The sequence below is a fragment of the Lemur catta genome, chromosome 14, assembly GCF_020740605.2.
Source record: "Lemur catta isolate mLemCat1 chromosome 14, mLemCat1.pri, whole genome shotgun sequence".
Taxonomy (NCBI): Eukaryota; Metazoa; Chordata; class Mammalia; order Primates; family Lemuridae; genus Lemur; species Lemur catta.
The window spans coordinates 65,926,174-65,939,647 of record NC_059141.1 but is presented as its reverse complement, the minus strand read 5'-3'; the positions used below and the strand labels follow the sequence as shown (position 1 = coordinate 65,939,647).

At 40.9% G+C, this 13,474-nt stretch overlaps 1 protein-coding gene across 9 annotated transcripts in view; it reads right to left on the bottom strand.

Moving 5' to 3' along the window:
* Window positions 1-1,300: 1,300 nt before the first annotated feature.
* The window catches only part of LOC123650021 (WASH complex subunit 2-like), a 56,800-nt gene continuing 44,626 nt past the window's right edge, over window positions 1,301-13,474 (bottom strand). For 8 of the 9 annotated variants that reach the window (XM_045568385.1, XM_045568388.1, XM_045568390.1 and 5 more), the window contains 8 exons: window positions 9,087-9,215; window positions 8,877-8,957; window positions 8,159-8,281; window positions 7,142-7,204; window positions 6,588-6,800; window positions 4,414-5,034; window positions 3,360-3,537; window positions 1,301-1,642 (listed from right to left, as the gene is read on the bottom strand). In XM_045568385.1, the coding sequence (XP_045424341.1) occupies window positions 1,503-1,642; window positions 3,360-3,537; window positions 4,414-5,034; window positions 6,588-6,800; window positions 7,142-7,204; window positions 8,159-8,281; window positions 8,877-8,957; window positions 9,087-9,215 (1,548 nt within the window). In that variant the 3' untranslated portion in view covers window positions 1,301-1,502. Of the gene's footprint in view, window positions 1,643-3,359; window positions 4,129-4,413; window positions 5,035-6,587; window positions 6,801-7,141; window positions 7,205-8,158; window positions 8,282-8,876; window positions 8,958-9,086; window positions 9,216-13,474 lie in introns of those variants that run through there. The other variant, XM_045568391.1, reaches the window with a different exon arrangement.

The window sequence follows — 13,474 nt, the reverse complement described above, 5'->3', positions numbered from 1 at the left end:
AAAAAACTTTGAAACAAAATGATCCTTTCTAATTCAATGAAAAATTTATTATTTTGTACTGTTTTCTGTGCGTGAGTTATATGCAACTCAGGCGGTTCTAAAATCAATTTTTACACTGCACGCCAGCTGAGTTATATGTGATTTATGACATACTTATTGAATTTGTTTTGGAGAACTGAGTCTTCATATGCTTCACAAAGCCCCAGGCTCAAAACTAGCATGAGTTAAACACATCTCGCATGGCAGTTAATGTGTTAAACTCTATGCATGCTTAATGCTGAATAGATTGGAGACCCCTACCTAAGGAACAGAAGGAAGATGCACAAAATGAATAGGGAAAAGGAGTAGGTAACTAGTAAGTACCCTCTTCTGCCACTGGGTCACTCTCACAGCAGAGTAGGGCAAACTGCTGACCTGTGGGAGCTGTACAAAATCTTTGACTCTGCATATAAGTAATTCTTGATCTGATCAAACAATGCCCAAGGAAGACATTAGTGACTTCAGGATTGGTGAGGCCAACCTGGCTGGCCTACAAAATTGTGCCATGAGTACAGACTGAATACTCAAAAGCAAGACAAAACTGCACAGAAAAACAAAGACTGGAACAGGGGTGAGCGATCCACGGGGCTAGCGACTGCTGCACTGGATACAGAACATTCCCATCAGTGCAGAGTTCTATGCGGCAGCACACTGTAGAGACTGACATTTCCATCCTTAGCACTTCTCTCTATTACCTGGGTTATTCTGCTGACAAGACAAGGATGGAAATGGATGCCTTAGAGCAAGGGTCAGCAAACTGTTTCTGTAATGGGGCAAACAGAAAACATTGTAGGCTCTGTGGGCCATTCAGTCTCTGTCACAATTACTCAACTCTGGCACTGGAGGTAGGATAAAAGAAGTCACAGATGACACGTAAATAAATGGGTGTGGCTGTGTTCCAATAAAACTTTACTTACAAAATCAGACAGTGGAGGGGCATAGTTTGCCAAACCTTGCCTTAGAGGACTTGTAGAGGCATCTTCAGAATTCAGTAGGATCAGTGGAAACCTCCTCTCACATTGCTAAGACTTATGAAGAATAAATTCATTTTCTTTCTCTTTTACCTGCCCAAGCCCTGACTAAGTTAGGGCTCCTATCCATGTAATGAACACTCTTGGTCATCTGTCTTGCATTTGCTACCTTTGAGTTTCCCTGCCCACCCATGAAAACCACAAAAAGATTTCTTCTCTAGTAAGCCCTAAATCATATTGTAACCACACCAAGGCTAATTAAAGCAAACTATAATTAAAAACAAACCAACCACTGTGAAACATTTATTTTTGTTTCATAGTATTAAGCATGATTAAAACCAGTGCAAAAAAATACTAAGTACATTGGGTAAAAGGTGAGCTAGCTGTTTTAGTATTTTCTTTTTGTAATCCAGTTAAGACCATGAGTATATAAGACACCATCACTAACTCAAGGATGTAGCTGAAGGACGAGATGTGAACACCCTGTATGCTCTACTGGCCTCCAAAGGCATTCAGGGGATCATCAAATATGCTGGACACCTTGTGTTCAGATCTTGATTCAGGTGCTGCTTGTGTAGATTGGTTTTTTGGTTTGGTTGTCTTAGCTTGGATACCAGAGGAGAAGATATCATCTTTAAAAAGAAAAAAAAAGTTGTTAAACAGGCAAAAAATGGGTGCATTTAAGATACATCCAAACAAAGCATCACAGACCCAATTCTAAAAACAGTATGGGTACCCAAAGACACTAATATAGAACTCAAGCTTCTTAAGATTCTGCTCCTCACTCTGTTAGTAATTAAGTTTTATGATTACACACAAGTCACAGGTTCTTTTTGAGCACAATTTTCTCAACTATAAAAATGTGTGTATGTGCACGTACAAGAGAAGAAAAAGGGAAGGGAACCTGGATCTCCAACTCAGCCCATGACCTTACTATCTGAAACTGGACTTGTTTCTACATTCTTTTCACACTGGTTTTAAAAGGAAAGAGTGATAAAAATATGGAAAGGGAAATCCAATATAGGATCCACCCTCTTTCAGAATAAATTCATGGATGTGAGGCATCTCAGTAAGAATGTCTCTGTGACTACATTTGTGTTTAGTGTTTCATTGACTCTAAAGCTCATCTCAGTTGTTACTTACCCAGCAATGCTACTGCTAGGATTCTATCCTACTGTGATGTTAGCATGGTGTACACCAATCTTAAAGACCACAGCCTTACTGGTAATAGAGCAACCTTAGAAACAATCTAGATCATCACCAATAGGTTAGTGGCTAAATACAAAACAGCACTATACAACCACTAAAAACAAGTAGATCTCTATGTACTGACATGGAAAGACATTAAGTGACTAAAAGGAATAGCAGAGCAGATAAAGGATATTCTTATTTTTTCTAAATGGGTATATATTTATATGTACATAAACACTGATATCATCAAGTCTGAAAGGATATACACCAAACTGTTATCATTGGTTATCTCTAGGCATTGTTTTTCACTCTTTACATTTTCTGAATTATACGAATCTATTACAATAAGCATGTACTACTTTTTTTGTAATAAAAGCAGCAAATGAAGCCCCTTCACACCCTGTGTAGTGAGAAGCAAGGGGAGACAGAGCACACGGCTGGCTGTGTGAACAGACCCAGTGTGGCTCTGCAGCACCAGCTATCACCCAGTTAGCCTCAAGGTCTAGACTGGGGGTGGGGGTGGGAGGGGTGGAGTGGGAAGTGTGTATTTGGCCTCAGCCCAAGTCCTCTCTACCAACACAGGTGTATCAGAGGCCCAACATTCAGGGTTATCGGACATTTAGCTTGCCTATCAACAAAGCAGAAGTTGTACCACAAAGGGAAGACACATTCGTAAACACTGAAGATCTCTGTGAGATGCAAAGTCTGAGTTACAACCTACTTCCCTGTATAGTCCTGCCCTCCTCCTGCACGGACCACTGACGCTCTCCAGCTGGGACTCTGACTCAACCAACTGCACCACACTCAGGGCAGCCACCTCAGCGTACATTAGCATGTGGGCTAGTTTCTGATCGATCCTCCTTTCATAACATCACCGTTTATCACAGATGATTGGCAGGGTGCACTAAGATAAAAGTTAAATTATACTTAAAGCTCAAATTTTGGGTACCTTCAAATTCCTTGATGTCCATCATACCAAGGTTCTTCACCAAAATGACTAGTCCATTTAGTTATCCACCCTCAACCTAACTCAGGATTACATAGTAAGACAAAGGAAACCCACTAAGGCTCATTTTCCAGGAAAGGGCCAAGCAGGAGAAAGACCAAGTGACAGAACAGTAATGATTCTCTAGGTGAAATGTAGAAAACCAAACTTACCCATATCATCATCAAATATAGACTTAGCTTCCACTTTCTTTTTGGACTTTTCTTTTGGTTTTACAGTTAGGTCAGCAAAGATATCAATGTTATCATCAAATAAGTTGGATTCCAATGTTCTCTCCTTCTCTCTTGTTTTTTGAGAGGGTTTAATTGCTTCTGTAGCAAATATATCATCCTTGTTATGCCAAAAAACAAGGAAAATAATTATAAATCATTTTTTTAAACTAAAAATACTTACTTCAACAAGCTGTGGAAATGCAAACTGCTGGGGTGCTGGGGAACAGCCATAAGACCTGCCCTCTCTGCCTGGAATGCACTACCCCAGATCTCTGCATGGCTTGGTCTTGCTCTTTCTTCTAGTCTGAGCTCAAACGCCAGCTCTGCAGTGAGCCCGTCTCTCCCAGGCCTACCTGAAGGAGTGCCTCCCACCCCTGCTCACCACTCTACCCCAGGTTATTTCCCCCATGACACTTAGTGCTATCTGAAAACATCTTAATTACCTATTTCCCTGTCTGTACTCGATTCCCTCCCTGAGGGCTCTGGGGAGCAGAGTACTTGCCTCATTCACCTTGAGCCTACAGTTCCCAGATGCGCATAAACGCATCTGTTGAGCGAATGCCACTGAAGGCCACATTGCCTGCCCTAAATCATCAGCTCCAGCCAGGGCCTATTTCCCCAGAACCAGAGGTTAAACGCTGAAGCTGGACCAATATGGCTTTATGTATGTCACAGAGCAGCATGCAAGGAACCCGACTGCAGCAACAGTCTATAAAAATAACAAAATCAAACTATAAACACTACAGAATTCAAAACCTGTATCAATGATTATGACCAGCCAAGAACTACCCTCTAAATGAAACAAACAAAACCCACTTCTGAGTAAATTTCAGACTTATTAATAAAAGAGCTTAGTTATAATTATTATACCTAAGCAAGTAGGTTATCGAGCATGCATGACATACAAGCTTAATGTAATCTATGGACCAAATGAGCCAATCAGATATTTTCCTTAACATAGAACCAGGCACAAAGACATGTTATGACCTATTACCTCAAAAATATCTTGTGTTTTTGATACGACATCCTGCTGACTGATAGATTTTGACTCTTTCTTCTTGCCTTTCTGATTCGTAAAGAGATCGTCCTCATCTTCCAGGAGAGGAAAGGGATTTATTTTCTTTGCTGGTTTTGGTTTAACAGACTGAAAGAGATCATCATCACTGCCTGCCTCACTTAGAGCAGGGAACATGGCACTCTTTTCTTTACCGCCCCCTGGCAGGTTGGCTGGGGTCTCTGCTGCTTTTGCCTTGGCCTTTGTTTTCTCCGTGGAATGAGAGCCAGTGCCCTTGGAAAAGATGTCCCCGGAACCAAAAAGATCAGCCTCACCTCTGGGATGACCCAGAGACTTTGCAAAGGGGCTTCTGTCCACTCCATGCACAGGATGGCCTTCCCAAGGTGCAGCAGCAGCTGCCTCGGCCTCTACAGAGCTGTCTTCTCCACTGGCAGCTCTGGGCTGTGGGTGGCAACCATTTGGTGCAATGGCGCCGTCTGCCAACTGGGTAGCGGGTCCTCCGGGGACACTCACATCCTCGGCCTCACTGGACTCGTGGGCAGCCAGACGCCTAGCTGCTCGGGTCTGTGGCCTGCGCTTCCCTCTCATTTTGACACGGCTCTGCAATGGCAAAAAGACACAGATTGATCTAATGATAAAGTAAAAAGTGTTCAAAGCTACCATAGCAAAGAATCGGCAACTCAAAATATTGTAAGGTTATCGGGTCTACTTCAATCAAGGTATTATCTGAGACACATAAGAGGTTTTTTCTTAAAGATTTCCAAAGAAGGAGTTAAATAACTCCTAATATTCTAAGTCATTCTTAATCCTTTAGTGTTCTCCATTTTGTAATCTTTTGAGGGCAGTTTCAGTTCAGTTTCATACAACAAGCTTCACCTATTGCTGGAACCCTGGAAAGTAGGATATTGGTGCTTTGTGTCCCATAGCCCTCCCAGGTCCAGACTCTGCTTTTAATTTAAATGTGGGTTCAAAACAAGAAACAGTCGGGGAATTCTGGTACTAACCTTTGTTAGGGGGCTAGTCTAAATTCAGCCTCCAGGAGCAGGGAGATACAAGACAATAAAGAGAGGTAATCTAAGCTGCTGTTTTCTTCAAGTTAAAAAACACTAAATTCAAATGTTAAATATTTCACATAAAAAATATGGTTTAGGAATCAGAACCTTTAATATAACCTCAAAAGACAAGTCACTTGATAGCAATGATGCAGTGTTTGTGATATTTTCCAAAATATATGTAATCAAGTAGAGTTTTGAGAAAGTACAATCAACTTTGGGCAAAGTATTAACATTTGACTGTGTTTGCCTACTTCAAGGGAATATCACAAATAATTTTAGGAAGTACCCAATTTAAACTTAACCAAAAAAAAAAAGCTACCTCAAACTATAACAGAAAGAAGGATGTTTTGTTTTGCACAGGGAAAACAGGTTTAGAAACACTCGAAATGAATGTATTTTCCAGGGTTAGGTCATCCTGGGTCCTGTCGCTTACTCAGAGATCAGAGAAGACCTTCTAGAAGAGGGGAGACTGGGTAGAAACAAGAAAACCAACTAAAATGAAAGAAAACCTCAAAGGGCTCACAGCCCAGTGAGGAGATCCCGTGACATGGTATGACGGGCAGTACCAGAGGGGGGTTGCTGATGAGGGATCTCAGAGGAGTACAGAGCAGGGACACAGACGCAGGGAGGTTTGAGCAGAGCTGTAGGTGGGAAGGTAGCAGGAGCTTGTGTGTTCAAGGAGTGGCACCTCGTGTGCCTGGAGCTCAGCATGCGGTGACTGGTGGGACAGCTGGATGCACAGGTTGGCATCAATTGTAAAGGGCTTTCACATCAAATCCAGAAGCCCAAATGTTCTCCTCTGGGCCAGCAGGAGGAGCAAGATCTGCTCTGTGGTTACGGGACCCCAGGGTGGGGTGGGACTTCACCACAGCTACTGAGCAGAATGTAAATGTAACAAACACAGGCCACAGACAAGTAGATGCAGAATTAGGGAGGGGGAAAGAATTAAGAGAGAGGAAAGGCCAAAGGAAAGAAGAGGTACCTCCTTCAAACGGGGAGTTAAAGTCAGACTACTGTGGGCAACTGATGGCCCAGAAAGAAGCAGACACGTGTTGTGGTTAAGAAAAGAAAGCAAGCAAGCAAAGATGGTTTCATCACCTTGTTTGCACTGTGTAAGGTGTCTGCCTGAGCTGGAAGATCGAAACTCACGCCGGCCTCCCCACTCCCAGGAAGGGCAGGCACACTCTGCAGACCACGGCTCCTTGCAGGTTCAGATGAAGGAGAAACCAATTCTGGAGAAACATGCTTTGCTTCACAGATCTGGGGAGCCCCTGTAGGCAGCAAGGCCGCTGGGTTGATTGCTAAATTTGCCTAAAGAAGAAACATGAGACTGTATTTGTCCTTCAACACAGCGGTCTATAATCATTACTGTGACACAGGACAAGACTCAGTGCACATAACATATAATATAAGAGAAGAGAAATGCAGGAAAATCGCCTGATCTAGTCATACACCTGTGCCCAACACTGGAGTCAAAGAAAAGATGTTAAAGACACAGCACACAGTAAGCAACAACTAGGTAGAAGGTGAAGGGGTTCAGAGGTGGGAAGAGATGAGAAAATGCTTGGCAGCAGCTGACAAAAGTAAAAATCCAAAAAAGTTTACAGATGTCACAAGGCAGGCAATGAAGATTCCAGACGTGTTATAATTACTTGTATTTTCCCGATCCGAGTGGACGGTTCTTTGGTTTTAAGTGGAGCGAGACCTGACGAGTCCTGTGTGAAATTACATTCAGTTAAATATCCATTGGGGAATAGAAAGATAAGTGTCTTCTATGCCTGTAAATCAATCTGTGATGGAGCAAGGCTGTCACTTTCTGTAGTGCTCTAATGGGAAAGGCATTCAAATCTCTCCTGAGGTCTCAACATTTCACTGATAGCACTTTCCTTACGCCTCCTCCATCACATAAGTGGAAGGCTGTCAGACCATACATAAAGGACGACATAGATAGTGATTAGGATTCATAAAAGTTGTAGTTTACCAATGCACCAAAACCTGAGCACTTGGCAAAGTTTCCATGTTTGTAATCTAACACAGCAAATATCAAGGAGCACATAAAAATTCACACGTAGCCTAACACACCAGTTCTAAAAACAAAACAACTTGAGTGCTCGGAAGGGTTAGCGGAGATGTGCTAGTCCAAGAGCCTCCCTTTCTCAGCTCAGGAAAGCAAGGCCTCAGTGAGACACCCAGGGACACCTGCCCACAAAACTGGCACTCACTCTCTGGCCCTGGCCTCTCCTGGGACAGAGAAGACTACTGTGGAGAGAGGCCTGACAGCAACAATCTCAGGAGAAGCAACACTGAGAGACAACCAAGAAATGAGATATAATTTATATTTAATTCTATTCCAAGGGAGCCCAGAGGGAGAAGTAAGAGCTCTGGTGGGAATAAGATTCTTCATCCTACCTTAACTCCATCTTAAAATCTAATCTGGCATCAAATCCCAAAATAGTAACAATTAAGTATAGCTTCATGAGACTCTGGAGTGTGCAGTGAGGAGAGGGGAGATGAACATGGGTAAAAAAGCACAGCGAAGACAGAGGAAGTTCCGGTTGCTGCTTGCACTACAGTGAAGGGGACTCTGAGTGACTGGGGTCTGTGTAATGCATCTCTCTGCACTGGGATGCAGACAAGAGCTGAAGATCCTTAGAGAGATCAGTTCTGACCTGGGCTGTTTCCGGCTTCCAGATGCTTTGTTCTTTGCTACCTTGAGTGGATTCGGAATGTTTCTGGTTTTTGGAAGAGGAAACAGAGTGGTCTTTTTTCACTACTCTCTTTTTTTCTGGAACCTTCAAAAGAAAAAGAAGACCAAAATTCTGTCAAATATTTAGAAATTTTAAAGAAAAATCATAATGCAAAAAAAGGAACCTGGCTTCTGAGTTTTAAAAGTCCTTTCTCAAATGAGGGTTGAACTAACTCAAAGGCAGCATTTCAGAGATAGTATTCTAAAGACTGTGACTGTCACAGGAGCCTCTCGATGATAAGAGAAAAACAGAGAGTACTTACAAAACCTACTGGGATGGGGGAAAACCACACACAAAAGCTAAAACCCAGATTTAAAGCTTTGCGCCTGAAAGGCACAAACATTTAGTCACTATATTATATGCAACGGTCTTTCAATAAACCATTTCAAAATCAAACAAATTTGTCAGAAAGCCTGGGTCAGTTAACATTTAAATGTTAGTTTAGGGAACAAAAGACAGGGAACAACACAAACAGAGTTGCATCCTCTGTACATGCTCCTATCAGCACGTTATTTGCTGCTCATTTATTAGTAAGCACCAGGATTCTCTGTGGATTTTCCTTAATCACTTAACTCGACATGAATTTCCTTTCCCAGAAGTTTTCCCACCCACCCCAGTATGGAGAACAAAAGGCTAGTACCAAAGGCTGAGACTTGGCAGAGCTGAAAAGATCATCATCTTCATCATCCCCAAAGAGGCTCCCAACACTTGGCTCTAACAACTAGAAGAGACAACACTGAAATTCAATATCCGAAAGAAAAACAATTTACAAAGAGAGCTAGGCGAGCTGTTGAGACAATATCCAATACAATAACAAAGCCATGACGTGGGGAAACCATTTGTAGCTGACCTTGGTTTTTTTGGTGCCAGCAAAAAGGTCAACATCCGGGTCATTGTCCTTCTGGAGTTTGTGGCTGAAAAGGAGTTCTTCATCCAGGAAGACACCTGTGCTCTTGGGGCGGGCATCAGGATGGCGGCCCTGGGAAAAAGAGGGAAGGTCACATGTGATTAGAGTTCTGAGATTTATCTCAAGGAAATCACACACATGCAAAGATGAACGTTAATAAAGATGTCCCCGCAGCTTTGTGTGCATTGGCAAAAGGCTGACGACAGCCTGAGGGCCAATCAGTAGGGAAACGACACATTCAGACAACAGAATACTATGGAGCTATCAAAAATAGTGGAGAATATATTTATAAATACAAATAACATATACATAATCTGAAAAGATCATCTTTCAACCTTGTGTAATGTCTGAATCTTCTACTTAAAAAACAATCTATTCAGCCGGGTGTGGTGGCTCACGCCTGTAATCCTAGCACTCTGGGAGGCCGAGGCGGGAGGATCATTTGAGCTTGGGGGTTCAAGACCAGCCTGAGCAAGAGCAAGACCCCGTCTCTACTAAAAAAATAGAAAGAAATTAGGTGGACAACTAAAAATATATACAAAAAATTGACCGGGCATGGTGGCATATGCCTATAGTCCCAGCTACTCGGGAGGCTGAGGCAGGAGGATCACTTGAGCCCAGGAGTTTGAGGTTGCTGTGAGCTAGGCTGACGCCACGGCACTCTAGTCCGGGCAACAGAGTGAGACTCTGTCTCCAAAAAAAAAAAGAAAAAAATCCATTCGTTCCATAATGAGAAAAATTGGCAAGATAGAAACACATACAATTGAATGAGTTCTATCTCATTCCCAGAGGAAGAAAGACCAGCTGACTCCATCTCAGAAACCACACAGAGCAATGAAGTGTGTATCTCTAACCTGTCAGCACTGCAGTCCAAGGGCCTGGCACAGGTGTGACCACAAGCCCTCCCCATATCCATCCATCACTTCTACCCTACCTTCAGGATACAAGTGAATTTTTTTGTTTGCTAGGATATCTGACATTTAAAAGTTACTACCAACATTACTTAGTTCGAATAATAAAATGCTCCAGACCTGACATTCTAAAATTCACCACTTTATCTTCTTTAGCACAACCACCACAGATTAACACAAAACCCACACTTCCGACAAAATAAATCACATTAACAATTAACTAACAATTACTCCTGTTAACACATAAAAACCAGTTTAAAACAGCAATTAAGGTTTAAAAGTTTCACAACCGTGGAAAAGCAGTACAAAACTATACATAGTAAGAGACTGGGAGAAAATATAGCAAATTATTCATATTTACCATGTGCAGCTCTCATTCGTAAGTAGGGTTTTACTACTGGTGTAGTAAAAAGACTTATAAAACACTTTTTGTAGAAATCAGTAGGGACTATTTCTTCAGTTTGATATACAAAAAGGAATGGCGATCTATAGCCTACCAACCTGGTTTATTTTTTTAACATCTCTATTGAGATAAAATTCATACACCATAACTTTTACCCATTTAAAGTGTGAAATTCAATGATTTTTTAGTACAATCACAGACTTGTACAACCACCACCACAATCTAAGTTTAGAGCATTCTCATCACCCTCCTCCCCCCCACCCGAAAAAAACCCAAACCATTAGTAGTCATTTTCCATTCCTGCCCACCACCACCGCCCCCAAGCAACCATTAACTAACCTACTTTCTGTTTTTATGGATTTTCTTATTCTGGACATTTCATAAAAATGGAATCACACAATATGTGGTCTTTTGTGACTGGCTTCTTTCATTTAGCATGTTTTCAAGGTTCATCCATATTGTGGCATGTATCAGTACTTCATTCTTTTTATTACCAGATAATATTCCATTGTACGGACGTACTACATTGCGTTTACCCATTAGTCAGTGGATGGACATTTAAGTTGTTTCCATCTTTTAGTTATTGCAAATAACACTACTGGGAACAATCATATTCAAGTTTTTGTGTGAACATATGTTTTCATTTCATTTAGATGTACACCTAGGAGTGGAATTCCTGGATCATGTGCTAATTCTATGTTTCAATAATTTGAAGAACTACAGACGATCTTCCAAAGTGGTTGTCCTACTTCACATTCCCAGCAGCAATGAATGAGGGTTTCGGTTTCTCCATATCCTCACCAACACTTATTACTTTCCTTTTTTTAAATTATAGCTGTCCTGATGGGTATGAAGTGGTATCTCATTGAGGTTTTGATTTGCATTTGCCTGATGCTGGGCATCTTTTCATGTGCTTTTTGGCCATTTGTACATCTTCTTTGGAGAAATATCTATTCAGATCTTTTGTCCTACCTTTAAATTGGGCTACCTGTCTTTTTATTATTGATTTGTAAGTCTTTTACATATTTTGGATCAAAGTCCCTTATCAAATACATGATTTGCAACTATTTTCGCCCATTTTGTGCATTGTCTTTTTACTTTCTTTATGGTACCCCTAAGCACAAATTTTTTGATTTTAATAAAGTCCAATTTGGCTATTTATTCTTCTGCCACTTGTGCTTTTGGTGTCATCTCTAAGAAGCCTTTGCCTAATCCAAAGTCATGATGATTTACTTACTCATATATGCTGTTCTAGGAGTTTTGGAGTGTTAGTTCCTACTTTTGGATCTATAATATGCATTTATTTTAGTGTATGGAATGGGGTAAGGGTCCAACCTCATTCTTTTGCACGTGGATCATCAGTGTCCCAGTACCAATTGCTGAAAAGACTATTTTATCCCCTACTGAATTACCTTGGCACCTTGTTAAAAAAAACAATTGACAGCCAGGCACAGTGGCTCATGCCTATAATCCCAGCACTTTGAGAGGCCAAGGCTAAAAAAAAAAAAAAAAGCAATTGACTATAAATGTGAGGGTTAATTTGTGGATTCCCAATTCTATTACATTGATCTATGTATTTTAACCTTATGCCAGTACCACACTTTTTTTTTTTTTTTTTGAGACAGAGTCCAGCTCTGTTGCCCAGGCTAGAGTGCCGTGGTGTCAGCCTAGCTCACAGCAACCTCAAACTCCTGGGCTCAAGTGATCCTTCTGCCTCAGCCTCCCGAGTAGCTGGAACTACAAGCATGCACCACCATGCCCAGCTAATTTTTTCTATATGTATTTTTAGTTGTCCAGATAATTTATTTCTATTTTTAGTAGAGACGGGGTCTCGCTCTTGCTCAGGCTGGTCTCAAAGTCCTGACCTTGAGCAATCTTCCTGCCTCGGCCTCCCAGAGTGCTAGGATTACACACGTGAGCCACTGCACCCGGCCTCTCTCAATGTTTTATAGTCTTTAGTTTAACAGTTTTGCGCTTTTGTTAAATTTATTCCTAAGTATTTTATCACTTCTGCGCTACTTGTAAATGGAACTGATTTCTTAGTTTTATGTTTACACTGTTCATTACTAGCATATAGAACTACAACTGATTCTCATATATTGGTCTGATATCCTGTAATCTTAATGAATTTGCTTAATTAGTTCTAATAGATTTTCTATAGATTCCTTAGGACTTTCTATATATTGTGTCATGCCATCTGCAAGTAGACATGACTTTACTTCTTCCTTTCCAACCTGGATGCCTTTTATTTCATTTTCTTCCCTAATTACCCTGCCCAGAACCTCCAGTACAAGGTTGACTAGAATTGGCAAGAGGGGATATCCTTGTCTTATTTATGATCTTAGGGGGCAAGCGTCCAGTCTTTCATCATCAAGTATGATGTCAGCTGCAGGTTTTCATAGATGTTCTTTATCAACGTGAGTAAGTTCCCTTCTATGCATAATTTGTTCGGTGTTTTTATCATGAAAGGGTTTGGATTTTATCAAATGCTTTTTCTACATCTATTGAGATGATGATGTGCTTTTTATCCTATATTTTATTGATATAGTATATTTTATCAATTGATTTTCAGATGTTCAACCAACCTTGCATTCCTGGGATAAGTCCCACATCTCATGGTGTATAATCCTTTTTATATTCTGCTGGATTGGGTTTAGTAGTATTTTGCTGAGGATTTGGGCATCTATATTCATCAAGAATATTGGTGTGTAATTTTCTGGTGATATTTCTGTCTAGTTTTAATATCAGGGTAAGAGTAGCCTCAAAGAATGACCATCGCCTATTTTTATTAATAAAATTTATTAGAACACAGTCATGCCCATTTAATTCATCTTCATATCTTCTAGGATGGCTTTCATGCTACCAATGGCAGAACTAAGCAGTTATGAGAGAGCCCATATGGCTTGTAAAAGCTAAAATAGTTACTATTTTACATGGCCCTTTACAGAAAAAATTTGCTGACCCCTGATAAACATGAAAGGTGTATCTATAACACATATTTCTAACACTGAATGCTA